At 44.2% G+C, this 19730-nt stretch overlaps 1 protein-coding gene across 2 annotated transcripts in view; it reads right to left on the bottom strand.

Annotated features, from left to right (window-relative positions):
* The window catches only part of VAT1L (vesicle amine transport 1 like), a 91215-nt gene extending 72139 nt beyond the window's left edge, over positions 1-19076 (bottom strand). For both annotated transcript variants that reach the window (XM_075008545.1, XM_075008546.1), the window contains exons 1-3: positions 18837-19076; positions 8486-8615; positions 1289-1504 (exon numbers count right to left, since the gene is read on the bottom strand). In XM_075008545.1, coding sequence (XP_074864646.1) covers positions 1289-1504; positions 8486-8615; positions 18837-19060 — 570 coding nt within the window. In that variant the 5' untranslated portion in view covers positions 19061-19076. The remainder of the gene's footprint in view (positions 1-1288; positions 1505-8485; positions 8616-18836) is intronic.
* Between the last annotated feature and the right edge of the window lie 654 nt (positions 19077-19730).

Raw genomic sequence — 19730 nt, 5'->3', positions numbered from 1 at the left:
AGGATAAAAGAGAGGAGCTCCAGTTGAGAAGGCAGAGATCTATTGAAATCCTTAAGTGGATAAATTTTGTGGAGAAAGTTCACTTGGTTTACAGATACAGAAATTCTACTGTATCTTCATGTTAAGCACACACTTAGGTGCTTTCCTGAAGCAGAGCCTACATGATTTGTAATACAGACTGGCTGGTTCCTTCTTTGCTAATTGGCTAGCGTCCTGTTCCCCTGAACCCATGCAGCTGGTGCTTTGCTCAAGCAATGTAATTTGCTGCAGGTGCCAGACTGTAATATCTAGTAGTCATTGCTCACTTCAACTCTGCTTGTCTTTTTACTTCAGGCCTGGCCCTGGAAAATCCTGCAATGTTTTCCTTAGTTGTGGAAGATACAGAATCCCTTTCCAGGTTTTCTCAGAAGCACAGAGAATGTTCCAAGCATATCATCTGCTCCCTACACACAGATTCAAATTTCTATCCCATAATCACTGAATCCAATCATAGGATTGGATGTGACCTTGAGAGGTCATGTCGTCCAGTCCCCTGCACTTATGACAATATTAATATCTGCTCTTTGAACTCTGCCTTCCCACTTCATTATTCATAGGTAGCAGATTTAAAACAGACAAAAGGAAGTATTTCTTCACACAACACAGTTGACCTGTGGAACTCCTTGCCAGGGGATGTTGTGAAGGTCAGCACTTTAACAGGGCTCAAAAGAGAGCTAGATAAATTCATGGAGGATAGGTCCATCAATGGCTGTTAGCCAGGATGGACAGGAATGGTGTCCCAAGCTTTTGTCAGAAGTTGGGAATGGGTGACAAGAGAAGGATCACTTGATCATAACAACAAGAAGTCCTGTGGCACCTTATAGACTGACAGATATTTTGGAGCATAAGCTTTCGTGGGCAAAGACCCACTTCATCAGCATGGCTATGTCTCTGATACTTGATCATAACACATTTTCTTCAGTCCTCTTGGCATTGGCCGTGGTTGGAAGACAGGATACTGGGCTTGATGGCCCTTTGGCCTGACCCAGTATGGCCATTCTTATATTCTTATATGTGTGTTTAAGTTCACTGGGATTGCTGCTTCTTTGGCTGAGAACTATCCAATAAATCCTTGGATATATTTAACATTTGGATAGAGATAAGAAACCCGATATAACCCTTCCAGCATATGGGGGACGAGTTTAGAGCTGAATTCAAATGTTGAGACTTGCGTCTCTTTTGAGTTTTAACATACAACAAACCATTTCAGCAACTCCTATGACAAGAAGAGTTAAATGCACCAACTTACCACCCCACCCCCTGCAGAGTGGACCAGCACAGACATGCCTTCTCTTAGGTTGGCCACTTCAAAGAGCATCATGTAGGCAGTTACAAAGTTCATAGGAAAGGCCGCAGCTTCAGAAAAACTCATGTCATCAGGAATCTTGTAGACAAACTCTGCTGGGGTACATACAACTTCAGCCCATGCATTATAGTTTACGAAAGCCATTACTCTGTCTCCAATCTGCAGTAATAGAAAGAATGACATTGGGATTATCAGAATAATAAGAATGCACATCAGAATCAAGGTGGAATCCATGAATAACTATTAGAACATAAGTGACACGATCAGAGGTTCTCCTACCGGCCTCTATGGATGACGGGTTGCCCACAAAACTTCTGCTGCAAAAATTATCAGGAAGCAGCAAAGTTGCACCCCAGTCTTGGGCTCTTTAGGACTTCCAGAGGGTTTCTGGATCATATAACTTTTACTCAAACAAAACACAAAAGCTCCGCTCCAGATCTTTCTTTGCTGGTTTGCTTCTTTGGTGAAAATTCAGTCAGGATTAAATTTGCAGACATCACTAACACTAGAAGGACTGGAGGAAAAAGTGGCATCAAACAATCTGAGCAGTGGAGTGTCCAACCTGCGAGGGAAGCTTTGTTACCATCAAATGTTAAGTCCTGCCTGTAGGAGCAGGACTAGGACAACACAAACACTGTGGCTGTGTCTACGCTGAGCCCTAGTGCCAACAGTTTGATGCAAATAAGCAGTCTCAAAAATGCAAAATGGTGATTTATTTGCATAGTTATCTGGCTAACGTGTATCTTCCTGAGGCTAATTTGCATAATGCAGCAGAAATCAAGCCACGTAGATGTGTTCTGCTGGCAAAAACCCCTTTTGTCAGCAGCCCCTTATGCCTGGAAAAAAAAATCAGGGCTCAGTGTAGACACAACTAATATTATTTAGTAACAACATCTAAAAGGGAGTTTATTTTCATCCTACTGATCTAATTGTAACCATCCACAAGCGTGAGCCAGTGACCTCTGGAGCTCAGGGCAGGAGCTTTTACAGTTTGAGCTAAAAGCCAGCTCCCTCTCAGCTAGGGCTGTACAGAAGTCTCATTATTTCTCTCTGCGAGTGATCTAGGTGTTACTACCTGAGACAGTAAACTACATCCAGTAGGTGCGTGGCATAGATAATCTTTAGATATTTTCACCAGCTATTTTTCTGGGCTTCAGAGGAGGTGTGAACATAGGAATAGGAGGCTTATTTCAAGAAATAAACCACAATAGGAAAGTTTGGGAAATCCAGTGATTTAGCCTGTTACTTTAATGCTAGCATTACCTGTTTAAATAACTGCTTAGAATAATATAACTTCAAAGTAAACTGTCTTTGGCTGATGGAAATAAACAATAGGTGACAAGAGTTTCAACTATGGGGGATACATTCAGCTCTGAACTTCATCCACTTATTGCCAGAATTACTCACTTCAGGTGAGTCTAACTCTCATTGAGTAACTGCACAGAACTGTTCCTACAACTTTAAAATAGGACTTCAAAACATCAACCTCTCTGTCCTTCAATTCTTATGCTAACTACTAAATCTATCAGCTCCTATCTGCAGGAATTAGAGGTGCCAGGCAATCTTCTTTTCCCCTGCAAATGAAGACTCAATTATGGTAGAAAAATATAGACATACTAGTGAAAAATTGCTCCATCAAATACAAAATGGAGCTAAGATAAGTTTGAAGATGGAGTGAGTTTATATTAGCCACATTAAGTGACTGTTGGGGATCACACTAAGGTGGCAGACATCAATTTCATATATTTATATAGCGGCTTTTGTTGCTGTTTCAGATACAGAGAATTCAGACAGCAATTCCCCATAGACAGCGAAGAATACTAATATGATTACCTGAAAATGTAAGGCAAATCCGCTTCACGTGCATGGGTACAGGAAAACTTCTAGACAATTACACTGTGGTAAGTAAGAGCAGAAATGGGTTCAACGGGACCACTCGTGAGTAAGGAGGGTAAAATTTTGCTCCTATGCATTTAATTGTTCTATTCTATCATGCTTATGAAAAAAAATTGACAACGGTTAGGCAGCTGGTATGCTGGGACAACTGCCTGAGAGAATCTGTTTCCAGTGCAAAAGCATTTTGGCCTCTCAAGATGTTTTCATCTCTTTGGCCTTGGGAAACATTAGGTTTGTTAACATTTAAAGAGCTGGTGACAGGTGGGAAAGGTTTATTTTGTGTAGGATGAAGTTGGCGAACACAACTGTCATTCCAGTTTCACTGAAATGCCTCCTCATTTTGAAAAGGTCCTTCATATTAACACACTGTGCAGAAAATTAATTGGAACAAGGCTTTAGCATTTTACAGCATTCACTCTGTTAAAAAAAAGTTAATGGATTGAAAGTGTGGAGCACTAAGGTCCCTCCTGCCAGTTACTGAGGATGCTTTTACTTTATTTTACAGTGCTCAACCAGCATGTCAGTTCACATCTTTGCAACTGAGCACTGCCACAAGAATTAAGAGCTTCTTAACTGGTGAGGGCCCAATCCTATTTCCTGTGAAGTTCAATAGTTAAATTCGTATTGATTTCAGCAGCAAGCAGGAACAGGTGCTCAAATGGCTATGCTGGAATGATGGATTTATTCAACTTGAAGAACATTTTTAGAAACCTCTATCAATAAAGAGTTACCATGAGAAGCCTGGATTTGTCATATCCTTGCGCAGTGAAGAGACCCCTTAAAATCCAGGGCTGCCAGTTTGGCTATGCCAGCGATAAAACACTCAGTTCAATTGAAGACTAATGATCATGGACTGAATCCTGATCACATTAATCCTGCACCATATGGAGTCTCAATTACTTCAGTGGGGCTTCACATGCAAGCAGTCCACTTATAGTGAGTGGTGCACAAGATTTGGGTTTTAACCTCTGGCCTTTCGGACCCTGGAAACCAGGATATCAGGTTGTGCTGTTTGGTGCAAACATCAGCTCCCTCTAATTTACACATACTGATTTTGAGCTGATTGTGCATTTCCTGACCAGTGTATTCGTACACATGCCTCAGCTTTCTCTTCCATCCCAGGGCTCTTAACACAACCATTGCTTTGGTTATGTAGTCATGTAAAATATGTCTAAAAATTAAAGACTTGTTTTAATTAGAGGATGGTTCTACCAGGGCAAACATGATTTACTTTGTCCATATCATCACCCTTGATCCTGGCTTTTAAAGGAGACCCAGTATAATCAGGCAGGCTTAATGGTATTCAAGCAAACATTCATATCCTATAGCTGTAGGATTTCCATTTCAAAGCGATTAGAGAACTCGAGGCCACAAATGCAGGCAAAAATTTAATCCAGACCAGAAACATTATACTAGTTTTATAAACTGGATTATGTTTCCTTGGCATTATACAAAATCTAGCCATTAAAGAGAAAAAAAAACATTCAGAATGCTATATCTGCACATATGAGAGTAGAAGTTTCAGACAATGAAATTATTGTTAATAGAAAAATGGACAGATGATAAATTTTGATTCCTTGAAGAAACAGTTCCAAGCAACATGATTCTCATTCCTAAGGAAACCTTATTAGAAACCAAATGGGCCATGGTCTTTCACCTAACTGAGCACTGTTCACAAAGCTGTTGTGGAAGAACAATAATGCTGCCTAATAAAGCTCTCTTTATGCAATACCTAGTTAAATGAGAAACAAAAATACATTAATATAAAAAAGGAGTGATTATTTCATTACATTAATCCAACATGTTGCAGAGATATGATTAAAATAATCCATGTATATCCAGCCGTGCTAGTTCAGGAGATTCAGACCTCTGTGTTGCATTAGTTCAGCAGAACGCACATATAAATCAAGAAAGTACCACTGGAAGTTGAAACAGAAGGTTTCCGCTAAGAGGGGGGCTTAACATAAATGACAGAAAACAGAATGGGGTGCAGTACAGAATACAGGTGCTTTAAAATACCTGGTGCCAGCTACTTATGAGATCTCTGGTGTTTTAATTGTCATTTAACACTGTACAAGTAGGGTGCAATTTGCCTTTCCCTGCAGGAGGGAGCGAGTAAATTATTATTTGCCCCATTGTAGTGCTTAGATACTCAAAGCAGAATGACAGGTCTGCTATTTTAAGCATTGTACAAACACAGTGTAAGAGATGCTGTGAGTTTACAATCTAATTTCAACAACTGGGACTACGCACCAGTGGGAGTGTACAGGGGAAGGTGGAAGAAGGGAGCAGTGATAGCAAATATGCTTACACAGATTGACTCTGTGTAAAATTAGCAGATTTATAGGCAAAGTATTTTGACTTTTTCAACATATAAATAAAAAGCGAATATAAATGATTTCAGCCGTGCCTGCTGGCTTCCTGCCTACTCCTCATCAGTTGGCAGAATATCATAAGCATAATGGCAGAAGCAAGCCTTTAAGAGGAATTTGGAGGAGGTAGTAGCAGTGGCTTTATGGACTAATCAGGCAGGACATTCTCATGCATAACAGGCATTAAGGAAGCAAACACAAACTTACCAGTGGGAGGAACAGACACAGGGGTAATGAAAGAGACTATCACTGTCAGAGTAAAAGTTGGCAGGGCAGGATGATTACATGAGTAACTAAGGAGGGAGTGGCTGAATTGTGAGGACTGCTCTGCCCACAGCCTCCATAACACTATGACACCACCCTACATGGGGGCTGCACATGAATTTCACCCCGAGAGCATTTGATCAGCAGCATGACTTTTTTTCCTTTTTCTAGGGAGAATCTCCACTCAATGATAGTCTGCAATGGCAATCTCATGTTAGTGTTTGTCACACTCAGTGCATTATACCCACAGCAGGCCCAATATAAGAATCAGAAAATTCCTGAAGGCCTGTGATCATCTTATTAACTAACTCTGGCAAGTCGACCTGTAAGGAAATCTAAAATTCCAGTTGCTAGGATGCAAAAATGGTAATTAGCAGCACTGCTAGAAGCTGTTCCTCTTCAAGATGCTGGGCAAATATCAAAGTCAGTTTTCTTTGCAACAGAACTTCCAGAACAAGAAACCAGATGATACACTAAAATGTATTTAAACTTCTGCCTGTTAAAAGAATACTTGCCACTAAATGTCACTCTACAGAGGTCTTTAGACAACAATCTAGCAGACTAAGAAATTTTTAGAGGAATTTCTGGAAATGCAATAAACAAATTAAAAGTGAAGAGACTCTCGGTACACTAAAAGCAACAAGTAATACAATTCTTCCCCGTTAAGGCACACTGCAGTGAGATCTTGTTGAACAGAACATATACATAAAGTTTTGGATGATCTGGGGGACTTTTTCCACAAATTTAAATGTCCCTCTGGAGAAGATGATCTCATTTTGATTAAACACAGCTCTTTGCTAAGCAAGGCTCCGATAAGCATGGTTTCATCTTAGGCAAGAAAACTGTTCTTTTAGGAGGTGTCTGCTGCTAGCCAAATGGCCCAGGTCTGTTCCTTCCCTTCATGGTTAGGTGGATGGTTTCTTACCCTGCATTTTCAGTCACGTTACTTGCAGATAAAGACTTGCCTATGCTGTAAGTTAGCATGAAACAAGGACAAGGTATTAATCTAGAGCACACTGGCTCGCGACATTCTAGGGGCCTGTCTACACTTGATGGTGGATCGGTGATTCAGTGATCGAACCCAGTGATCAGTTCATCATGTCTTCTTAGAGGCAATAAATCGACTTCCAGGAGCTTTCCTGTAGACCATGGTGCTCAATGAGGAAAGTTGCCAGAGTTGATGGGAAAGCAACCCCCAGCTGCTTTTACTGTTTTGAAGATACTGTGGTAAGTACGTCAACTTCAGCCACACTATTCAAGTAGTTGAAGTTGTGTAGGTTAGATCAACAGGAGATGGAGGGCCTGAAGAGAGGTGTAGTGTAGACCTGGCCTAACTGCTCAAGCACACTAAGAGTTTCCTGGGAGTCTGTAACTGGGTGGCACTCACCACCACAGCACCTCCTATTGATCTTGAGGGAATTAGTCAGCCAGCCTCTGCAGCACCCTCTTCTGGCCAGTGTCTCACTAGCTGTTACCTGTCTGTTCTCCAACACCTGCATCCCTCCCACACCACGGTGCCCTTCCCTCAGGGAACTGCTCTGCCCCAGTACCCCATACTCTGGCTTCCTCCCCTTTCAGGGAGCCTCAAACCCTCTATACCCACTGCCAAGCATTGTCCAGCCCCGTGTTTCTTAAATTTTTTGAGACCATGGAACACCAAACAATAATATTTTTGTATGGAACCCCTATGAAAATTTTCTTCAAAAATAAAAAATTGTCAGACCAGAAAAACCCAAAAGACAAACAGCAACATATACAGAAAAAAACAAACTGAAGTAATTTGATCAGGTATCATGGCAATGAAGTAGTAACATTGTTCTGGTTTTAATGACAAAAACTTTATAATATGAATTATTTTTCCAAACACTATGGGACATGGACCTATGTTCCATGAAACATAGTTTAAGAAACACTGATCTAGCCCCTTATGTCAGGGGCAAACACAGCATAGTCTAAAATGGACCCTTATCATTGTCAAGGGGTTACAAACCTGCTGCCTTCCCCTACCTTGGCTGCCTCCATAGTACCCTGCCCCCAGATGCAGTCACTCAGCCTCAGCCTGGACTTACTCAGGCCAGGGCTTCCCTAGCTCACCCTGCCTGTCCAAAGCATTGTACCCCACTCTAGCAGGCAGCTAGGCCCCTCTCCCTCCAAGGCTAGAGCAACAGTATGCTCAACCTGGCCAGCCACATCTTTTATACAACCCTCCTGGACTCCGACTGGGTGCCACAAGCCTTACCCCGATTGGCTCCCAGAGCTGTTTTTAACCCTTTCTATACCAGTGTAGGGCAACTGCTCCATCACAGGGGCTCTGACACATCCCTATTCCAAGCTCCTTTTAATCAACATCAAACAGGAATACGGCAAAGCCCACTGCAGAACTTTCAGTTTCCATAGAAGGATCTACAGGGCCAGACAGCATGCAGCAAGCTAGTGTGCAGTAGAATCCTACCCCAGCTTGCTGAGCACTGACTCACTGGACATACAAGTTTTCAGATACTAGACAATGCAAGCCAGAGAGGTAAGTTCTGGCCTTAAATCCTTCCTTCTACAGTCCTAGTCAAATGCGGCTTCCTTGATCACACTGTGAGAAAAAAGGTAATGTTACCTCAAATCCCATTACATTGTCTCCCAGAGCTTCTACGATCCCAGAGCACTCAAATCCAGGAACCAGTGGTGTCTTGGGTGGGTTGTCGATATTCCCCTGCCGCACCATCAGATCAATGAAGTTTAAACCACTATAAACACAAGAAAAAATAAAATCAAAACACTAGCATGGGTGCAGGAAGGAGAGAAACTCAGCCAGGCAACAAAAGATGACAAAGGCTCACACTGAATGCTGCCTTGTTCTACTACACATGGATAGGCAGGTGGGGAGCCAGTGTGCAGGGGGAAATCACATCCCTCATGGAAGAACTTAGCTTTACCCCAACTCTGCACAGGTTGCTCTGGTGATGGGGCAAGCCACAAGGCTATTAGATCTGTGATTACAGAGAATGCCTGTACTTAGAGGTTGCACTGATGTTGTAGGTTTTCTATTGCTCTACAATTACTGCCAGCCAGAAGAGATGTATGCTGAGGCCCTGTTTTCTGCAAAGTTATGCACATGAGTCATCTCACACACGCAAGTAGAGCCACTCCTGGCTCCCACACAGAGTCACTGGTGCATAAGTGTTTCCAAGATCAGGACTTTCATCTGGATACCAACAAAGCCATGGACAGACCTGATAAACACAAAGCAGCATACAGACAACATGACACCATGAAAACAAGAAAATTCATGGTGAGTTCTAGATCCCTGGGAACGTCAGTGCAAATGCCACCTATTTTGAAAGGGGCTTCAAGCTGTCCTCAATTTGTGCATTAGCAAGATGATGGGCCACTGTTGGAAAAATATGACTTTCAAAACCTAAACTGCAGAATTATTATGAGCATCCCACGACTGACACAGTCACGGGATACATTTTCATGACACATGGGCAGGTTTTTATTTCAGCTGTGCTCATATCTGGGGAGCAGGGGATCAAACTGGGCAGACCTCTGTGCAAGGGTAGTGGGGGAGGGAGAGCACTCCATGCTTCCAGAAGGGGCAGGGCCTCCAGTGGAAGGAGTGAGGCTGGGGTCAGCCAGCCCTCAGAGCTACAGTGCAAGGCACTTTGGCGGTGATTTAAAGGGATGGGGCTCTGACTCCATTAGCTGCAGCAGCATCAGGAGCTCCAGGTCCTTTTGAATCACCAAGCCCTGGGGCAATCACCCCCTTTGTTTTTCCCTCCCCCACCCCAGTCAGTTGGTCTGCTCATGTCCTCTCTTGGACCTCTATGGGAAGCATTATTATATCCTTTGTACTGAAGGGGAAATTGAGCTAATCAGCTTGCTCAAAATTTCATACGAAACCTACAGTAGAGGAAGCAAAGTGGACCTGGGTCCTTCAATACACTAAGCCCATAACCACACACCTGGGCCATTTGTCCTCCCTAAAGACTCAAGGGAAACACAACAAGGCACTCATACACATTGAATGAATTAAAAACAGAGTGTGAATGACTAGGAGGGACACAGCATATCACAGCTTCAAGGCTTAAAAAGTAATCGTGGAATGGCTGTATCCTATCAGAAAGCTATCAAGACAATTCCCCTTCTGTAATGTTATGCACAGGGTAGGGAAATGTTAAATGATGAAGAGCTTTGGGTACTAGTCATGAGAAACTGAATCACATATATACACAATGATCATCATTTACAAACAATATTTACACACATTGCTCACAAATGTTGACTCCATTGAAGACCACTGTCTACAAGTTAACTAATGAACCTCTCCTGTGTTCTTCTTCCTCTGGGGAACTAGGTGTGGAGATGTGATGCAAGAGCAAGGAGAGGAATTGGGATCAGGACGTTAGAGCAGATAGGAGGCACAAGGGCAACAGTGACTACGACTGTGACAGAGGAATTGGGTTTCTGACATTAGGAGAAGTAGGGAACACAGGGACAGCAGTGGCTATGTCTGTGCCTATTAAAGACATATGATTTTCTGTGTATATCATATACACCTTAATATGCCAGCTCTTATACAACCACTCGTTCTGATGGAACTACCTGGCAGAAATAATTTTAAAGGGCATGTTTTCAATTATGAACCTGACAACATAACTCTAGCAATCCAATCTTTTACGTCTTGCCTTATCCTCAGGAAACAGCAGTAGCAATGACATAAAAATTGCTCTCTATTAAAATAAAACTATTACGTGAACAGGATTGGTAAGGAACACAAAGAATTGGGAGTGTCAATTACTACTCATAACAATTAATGCAAAACAAGGTAGATTACAACAGTCGTGATTTGCTATTTAACAATGCAATTAAAACAGCAATTGAAGAGTACCAACTTGCATTTATTATCAGTTTTGGATGTTTTCACACATCTTAAAATATATCAATATTAATTACTATGCAGAATATCAAGTGTATATATTATGTATTTTATATTATTTTATTACTGTTATTTGCAGTGTAAAAGATAAAACAAAATCAACAGCAGGAGGTGAACTGGCAAATGTAAGTAATGTGGCGCATAGTTCTCCCTAAGCTGTGCAGCCACATGGCCAGGCAGCTTCCCATTAAACCCCAGCCAGGAACTGTTAAGCCCTGCACAGGGGCTCAAAGGTTGCAGTGGGAAGAGAGGGCTTTCCCCAAGCCCTGAATATGCTGAGGTCAACAGGGAGGGGCTCTTTCCCACCAGCCGCAGCAGGGAGCCCCTCCTCCCACACCATGAGCACTCTCCTGCACCCCAAAGCCCTCATATTTATCTATCATGAAAGTGAATCTTACAAATGTAGAATCTGTGTTTTTCATATAACTGCACTCAAAACCAAAGCAACAAAAGACTTTAGACCCGCAGTGTCCTATACAGTCACCACATGTGATGACCAGGACACTGCTGTGTGGTGATTCCCGGGCTCTGGAGCTGCATGCAGCTCTTGGAGCTTTTAAATGCAGTTCCTCAGAGCCACACATGTGGAGTACCCTCCACCCACGCCGCACCTCACTGTTGGCAGCAGTGGCGACAGCAACCTTTGTGGCTCCAGCCCCAGCATGGCACCTGCACAGCTCTGGCGGCCACAGCTCCAGCAGCGGTGGGTTTGGTAAGTCGCCAGAAATCACTTGACTCGGGGACTGGGGGCACCTGGCTCTGGGGAAAGGGCAGCGGTGGTAGGGCTGCGGATGCCTGGCACAGGGGGAGGGGGCCTGTGGTAAATACACCAGGATGACAAGCACAAGAGTGGTGCACCTTGACTTACTATTGGACTCCACTGCTTTAGACCCTATAAATCCACATAGTCCTAGCTCTTGTTCAGCCAACTGCTGAGACAAACAGGTTTGTTCGATTTACGCTATAGCCATGTAGCTAAAGTGTAACCATATGCAATCCCTCAGCGTACCCTGCCAGCCACCCTTTCTGACTAGCAGGAAGGAACAGCCTAGTCTTGTTAATACAGGTGCATTAAGCAGGCTGTCTGTTTGTTCTTAATGTTTAGGCAGGAACAGACCAAAAGACTCCTCCTGACTCACTAGGGTCACCTGTTTACCCTTAGCACTGCTCTTTTCTTTAGGAGTGTAAGAATGTTATGGAAGAATTTATAACAGCAGTTGTTACCTTAATCTTAGAGTGTTCTGTCTTTACAAAGCACCCCAGTACTTTGTGTGAGTGAGGAATGTCAGTGTTTAAAGAGAGAGAAGCCTGATGGCTACCTGGGCATCCAAATGGCCAGAAGAGGTGCTGGAGACTCAGGAGCACTAAGCAGCTATCACATGCACCCATTGTGTTTGATGACTGAGGAGGGGCAGATTGAGGGCCCTGAAGTCAGACACAAGCACTCCCAATGTGTGAAAACAACAAATCCCACCAAAACCAGGGTGGGGCAACACCTAGAAAAGTGTTCACCAGGCTGATGCTAAACAACAATGAAAACAACCTCCAGATAAGTTGCAAAGTGACTGATTACAACCCAATGAGGCAAAATTCATTGACTTGCATGAGAAAAGATTTCTTTTAAAAATGGGGCCGTCTTGCCAGGAAGCTTTGGGTTTGTCCTGCCAACAACCTAAGAGTAGCAGAATCACAACCAACAGTGCCCAGACTCCCTACTCAGGTCCAATTTAACTGGCATTAGATTGGTCCAAGCCAGAGACTGGTAACTATAACAACAGCTGCAGTACTGGTAGGTGTGTATGTGAATGAATGCATATAATTCTTGCTTTGTAATATCTATACTCAGTGTATTGCTTTTTCCCCTTATAAACATAATAATGGGAGAGAATGGTGTCTGCTTCTTATTTAAAATGCCACCTGAAAGTAAGAACAGGCATTCCCATGGCAGTATTATAGCTGGCATCACAAGGTACTTATGTGCCAGCCATGCTAAACATTCATATGCCCCTTTGTGCTTTGACTTGAAGGTCTTTATTTTCTTTTTACATATACAGTGAAAATGTTTGTAAAAATAAGAGAAAGTGAAAAAAAATTGTATTCTATGTTGTAACTGAAATGAATATTTGAGAATGTAGACCATGCAAAATATTTATAAATTTAGTGTTCACATATTGTTTAACAGTGCAATTAAACATGTAAAATTTCATTATTATTGGCAATTATTTTAATTGTGTGGCAGCCTTAAGATAATTGTGATATCGGGAGATAATTATAATTAAATAGCGGAGCAATCAAGCTTGATTTTGACCCTGATATTTAAAACTCAGTCCCACTCTGTATAGTTCCTTTCGCCTGGCATCACATTTTTATTCTCCTGTATGTGACTTGTTCCTGTGTATTTTTTGAATGTTTCCTTTATTGTGTCAGGAGAAATACTTGGCTACATGCCTTTTATCAAAAAGGGCATGTATAATATATGTTCAAACAAAGGAATCTTGGCAGTGTCATTCCTTTGAATTATCCCTGGTCTGATTTGAAACTCAATTTTTTAAAAGGCATTTCATTAAGCCACATGTACAACCCCCATCAGCATCAATGATGTAACTCAGAGCAAATCAGGGCTGTATGATGAGGCCAGCAAACTCATCACTCTGGCCCCTCTCCCAGCTCTGGGCCCTCTCCCCCACCTCCCTGCCACCAGCATATGTGGTGGGGGAAGGTGACTCCCAGGCCCAAACTCCAGCTGTTGCTAACTCCCTACACCTTCTGTCTGAGCAACAGGCTGCAGCTCCCATCTGGGTGGCAGATGGAGCTTGGCTCTGAGCAGGCCCTCCTGCCTCCTCTGCTGGGGAGGGAGGGGTGCCACTTCCTACTCCCTGACCCAAGGGCAGCAGAGAGTCAGTAGTGGCAGCCAGAACTTGGCTCTGAGCTGCACCTTCCTGACCCACCACAATGTTGGTGGTAGCTGCTCCCAACTTCTCCCCTTGCCCACCACCAGAGCTGCCCACAGCAACCTCCCATGAGCCTTCCCAGGCAGCAGACAGATGGGGGGTAGGGGGCTGGGGAGAGGGGGCCAGGGCAGGGGTGGGAGAGATGTCCCAGAAAGGCCAGGGTTACACATGCAGATCCCCACCCCCTAGGTAGAGAGGGGTGTTGGTGAGCATAGCAAGCAGGGTGCCTATCCCTTACAAACTTTAGGTAAATTTGAACTTGAGATTGCAGATATAAACTGCTCGTATATTAATTATCTGTGCAACATTAGGCCTTACGGAATCCCTCATCAATATTCATTATGCCAACTGTGATCTGAAAGGGACAGGTTGACCTCATTATCTGGCATAAGGGAACAACTTCATCACTCTTTTCAAGTTGTGGTCTAGTGTACATGCTACAACCTTCTGATATTTCAAAGCTGTGGCCTCCATTTTATTACATGTAGATGCCTTTGCTGTAATTTGGACAATGACTAAGGAACATATTAAGAATAACCACACAAATACATAATCACTTTCCATTTTTTGAACCATGGATACAAGTACTGTTCTATATTGCTATATTGCCAGGCATATGACAATCCCTGCTTATGATCTATGTAGGAAGGAGAGGTTGTCTGGCACAGGGGGACAAGGGAGGTATTACTTTAGAGCTACACAGTTCAGATCCAAACTTCCTCTAAGCTTGGGAAATGCAAAATACTGGGCTTTGGGAGCGGACCATAGGGTGGAATTTCTTTGGTTGAAAATCTCAGGTAAGAGAAAAATTAGCATAGCTTTAGAGGATTTTGAGGAGACTGAAGACTGAAAGTTTGCAGGGACAATTCATTCTCAGCAATTTCATATTTCCCAGTGAACTAACTGAGTGGCACGTGGGGGAAATAGCTTGAAGATGGACTATTGATAAATAAATGATTGCTTTGATGTCATTCAGGAAGGACAGGACTCCTGAGTTTGACTTAACTAAGTGTAGTTTTGATTATAAATCAAAGTTTGTATGCAAGAGGAGTCAGAGGAGGAAGGCGCACAATGACTCAAGTGACTAATCCCCAGGAACAGAGTATTGCAGCGGGGGTTCTGTGGGCATATTCCCTGAAATAGCAGTGACATTAACAAGCATGTCAAGTAACCTGAACTTCATGGGCTCGATCACCTCCTCCTTGACTGTTGCATCAATGGAACAGGAGTTCCCCCTCTCCCCTGAGCAAGAGGTGTATCTGAATTCCTAATGCAGTGCCACTGCAACCGTTCTGGAGCTCCTCCCTTCATCTACTCTTCTATAGTGGCGTAGCATTTCTCAGCTCCCTAGCATGGGGGGTTTGTGGCTGTGTTTCTGCTCCCTGGTCATGTCTGCAGGTCTGCGGGTGGAGACAGATGACAATTTCTTTACCCTTCCCCATCCAGTGCAGGGCTGCACACTAGAGCACTCTGTTGTCATCCAGTCCTGTCTAAACGTAATGCCAACACTGCAGAGTTCCCTCCATGCTCCTGCTTGGGGTGGTATGATCTTATGGCTCTGATTTTCTTCTTTACTCTGGTGTAACTCAGGCATAATCCCACTGAAATCACTGGATTTATGTCAGTGCAATAAGGAGACAGTCAGGCCATTAAGACCCAGATCCTCAAAAGACAGATGTGGGCTCCTAACTTCCATTGAACTCAGTGGAAGGGAGGTGCTTAAATTATCTAAAGTGACTTCTGAAAGCGTGACATCTCTCAATTTTTTTAAACAAGTAAAGCTCATTTTTTTTATTTAGTGAAACACATGAAATATGACTAAGACTGTATTCAAGAGTACATGTGATGCTGTGTGCTACTCTGTTACACATGGGATTTCTTTTGCTTGCCTCTAATTTAGGGGGCAGCTCTGTTCTTCCACAAATGCCAAGACAAAAAGGGTCACCTCTGCCCCTCCTCTACACATGTGCATCATGAGCAGCAGCAGCAAGAACAGCTACTACATCATGGATGAAAAATAAATACAGAGAGGTAATTTTATGAGATCATTACCTGTCTCCCACTCACTGGTGAATCTGAGACAGGTTGGTTCTAGCTATTCAGCTCACCTTGAAACAATATGATCTCAGGCATTTCATTAGACATAGACACTAAAGAAGTAAATATAGCAGCCCTGAGCTGCTCCATCATTACCAATCAAGAAATAATTATAGGGAATATGCAAAAGCTGTGATTCAGCGTGGGCACTGACTATTGCTCCATTTCTTAGTCACTGAATGAGGCTAACATATGACTCATCACAAATGAAAGACACTTTCAGGCAAATCATTGATATTTCAGGACTTCAAAAAAAAAGTTATCCTCTTGGTTTCGGGCTAATAGCAACACAATGGCAGGTCCCAAGTTTCTCCTATTTAGAGTGCCCTGAAACAGGAAAGTTAAATTTAACTTGATTTCTGCAATGACTATGTACAGACCATGCAGAGACTTGTGCCTCTTACAATGTTTTCTAACTAAGATTTAGCAAAATCTATGTGGTTGGTTCATTCTTTCCCTCCCCCCACATCACATCAATAAAACCCCATTTGCTGAAGGCAGCTATCTGCAGCATTGACGTAGCTGAATGCTTTACGCATAGCAGGCAACGCAAGGGAAGCTCATCCTAGATGCATTCTGAATCTTGTATGTCATAAAGAGCACACTACAGTGGCCACAACAGGCATTTTCATCATTTCCTCAGTCAGCCTCCCAACCAAACCCAGGCAGCCAGCACCATTTCTACTCTATCTTTGCCAGCTGGAAACACCAGGCTCACAATCTAATCCCTCCTCACTAGTTGCTCAAAACAAGCTTTGGCCATCTGATTCTCTCTCACCTCCTGTGCCCACGTCCAGCTAAGAACAGACCTTGATGAAAGGCCATGCAGCTTACCATAGCCAATCCGCATGTTCCTCCTCCTCCTTGAGCTATGCTACAGCTTCAGAAATACATAGTGTAGTAAGTGATCTGAGGTTAACTACAAAGCAGTAATTTGCACAACTGGCTCCACTGATAACCAGTGCATGCATGCTTCAGTTTATTCACAGTAACAAAACCCTTGGAAAGCTAATTATTATTATTTTACAGAAGATGTATTCACTACACAGGTAGCTACTTCTAGGGTCATGATGGAGAAGAAATTCATGTGCATACATTGAAGCAAGCCCTGCCAATTACTTATGTGTTTTAAAGGAACACACACACACACACACACACACACACACACACACATCGCATTCAACATTATAAATGTTAACTGCTAAATATTTAATGATTGAAACCCCTGGTGCAAAGAAGTTACAACTCTGCTCAATATTAACTAAGCCTTGATTTTACAGACATAAACCACCAAGCAGGTTTCATTATATTCAATATAGACTTGCTTTCATTTATTTCCCATCGTGCTCATAATCTGCAAGAGATATATACACAAAAACCCAGAGGCAAAATCCTGTCCTGCATGCGTATTAATCATTCAGGTTCCTGGATAGCTGACCATAATTTTCTGGAGAAAGCGAGGAGCAAAAAAACTCTCTCTTCATTAAGGGACCAGCTGATTCACAAAAAGCACAATATGGAAAATCAAGCGTCCACCTGACTGAGCTGTCTAGTCAAGGTTGTTGTTTTGCAATCCCTTCAGAATGCAGCAGGTTCAGTGATATTTTTTGGATATGCAGATTATAACAAATTCATAACCATAAACAGCATCATTTCTGGTGTCACTAGTTTTTAAACAAACACCAGCCTTCATGCTCACTGTCAGCAGATGCCAGAGCATTTACGTAGCAGCAAATTGCTACTATGTGATCATGCCACTCATACTACTCTGAGTCTGTGTAAATAGGGCTTCAGTCCCATGAACATCAGTGGAAAATTCTACGGCTTTTATTATGTAGGAATTTAGATTATATGATCACAATGGATCCCTCTGGCCTGAAAAGTCCAGGACTTCAAAGGAAATTCTGGGCATAATCAGATTCTAGGTTTGGGCCTCTGTTAATTATAAATATGCATTTCAAGGATAAAAAATCCTACTTAGATTGCCTGAAAACTGTTCTTAAAAACAACATTTAGACCAAACATTCCTGGAGTCTGGTTGGTCCTTAACCATCCACCAGTTTCTCTAAGAACTTGACCTGCTGTCAGTACTCAATGAGAAACACGAAAAATAGCATCTAGTGAGAAAAAAAACCCAACAGTGGCCAGTCTCAAAAGGAAAGGTCACAGTGCTCAGCAGTATAGCAACCAACTAGACACACACCAACATTTCTTGGATAAAAAATACAACCCCAAATGTAGTTGGCCAAGTATCCCCAATTCCTCCAATTGGATTGCGTAAACTCAGACATTAAAAGCAGTGTTATTCTCACTAACTGTTTGCAGCATAAATACCCATTGTTTCATCCTTGGCCTGTCTTAAACAAAAAAACAAAAGACAACATTTTGGGCATTGAAACCATTCTCAGTGCAGATTTCCTCTCTGGAGCTGTCAGACGGAAATAAAACGCAAGCTACCGAAGTGGGAGAGACACAGCACTGGAAGAGAGAAGCTGCCAAGGTAGCTCCAAAGGGGGCAGGGGGGAAGTTAATGGATGAATTAACCGCCTTTGCAATCAGATGGGGGAGACCAAACCCAAGAGCCACCCAGCTCTGCGGTTTCCGACAAAGGGGAACTTAAGACAGCCTGCAAAATAGTCTCCCCCGAAGATAAACTTGACCGAGAGAGCAGCGCAGCCAGCGGCCACGCTCCACGCCCGCGGGTGGCTAAGCGGCTCCAGAGCAATCACAGCCGTGGCCTGTTCTCGCCGGGGGGGAGGGCGCGGGGCGATGCAGAAAGCACGACACAGAACCGCAGGCGCGTGGCAGGTGACACGGCGCTGGGGGCTGGAGTGGTGACAATACAGTGAAGTCTCGTGCACGGGGCTATCCCCCCCCCGCTTCCCCATTGCCCTGCGAGGGCAGAGCCCGCCCCCCCCGCTCCGCGCCGGCCCGGCCCCAACCACGAGCACAAGATGCGGGGGGACGAGACGATACTGGACCAGGCTTTGACTCGGATTTTGAGCTCCCCTTCCTGAGGCTCCGGCATGACTTTCTTGGCCACCCGGAGCTTGCTGAGCCCGCCGAAGCCCGCCAGCAGCACGGCTCGCATCTCCTTGGCGTCCCCGGGCCGCGGGCTACCGCTGCCCCCGGCCGCTTCCCGGCCGCCCTCCTTCCCGATCATCTGCTCCGTCTCCTCCGCCTTCTCCGCGCCTTCCTTGGCCATGGCGGGGCTGCGCGGCGCCGTCTTCTCCTGTTGAATGGGGCCGATGCGGGGCTGGGCAATGGCTGCAGCTGGGGGAGCGGAGCGCTCCGGTCCTTCCAGCCCTACTGCAATGCACAGAGTAGCTGCGCAGCACAAATCACAGCTCAGCTGGTGGCCCCCCCCGAGCGAGCGCCTCTCTCCGTTAATCCATGACGACGAGCGGGAGCAGCCCTCCCCACGGCTAGGACGGGGCCAGGTACCCGCGGAGCTTGACAGCTCCCGGGCTGAGGGTGTGGGGGGACGGGCTTTGCTGGGGGTTTACGGCTGGAGAGTCTCTACCCATGAAGACGGACCTCCGCCCGGTATGTAGGGGCTTTCTGCGCATTCCCCAGGTAGCCTGAGCCTGCAGAGAAACTGGGGGCTGCCGTCAGGGCCCCCTGCCCAGAGCGCCTCAGCCAGGGGCAGCAAGTGGGCTCACACCATTCCGCACCGGGATCAGAGTGGAATGATGAAGGTCCCCCACAAGAGCCCCTTGCAATGAATATCCCCCCACCCCATTTAGCACCTTCGGCTTTTGTGGCATTTCTCTGGCTACTCTCCGCTTCAGAGCTCTTTCCACAGAAGCCCTTCTGGGGCTGCGTCTACACTTGCATTTCTCTTTTGAAAGAGGTATGCAAATAAGGGAAAGCGA

This window comes from Carettochelys insculpta, chromosome 14, assembly GCF_033958435.1.
Source record: "Carettochelys insculpta isolate YL-2023 chromosome 14, ASM3395843v1, whole genome shotgun sequence".
In the NCBI taxonomy this organism is placed as follows: domain Eukaryota; kingdom Metazoa; phylum Chordata; order Testudines; family Carettochelyidae; genus Carettochelys; species Carettochelys insculpta.
This window is presented reverse-complemented; position numbering and strand designations above follow the sequence as displayed.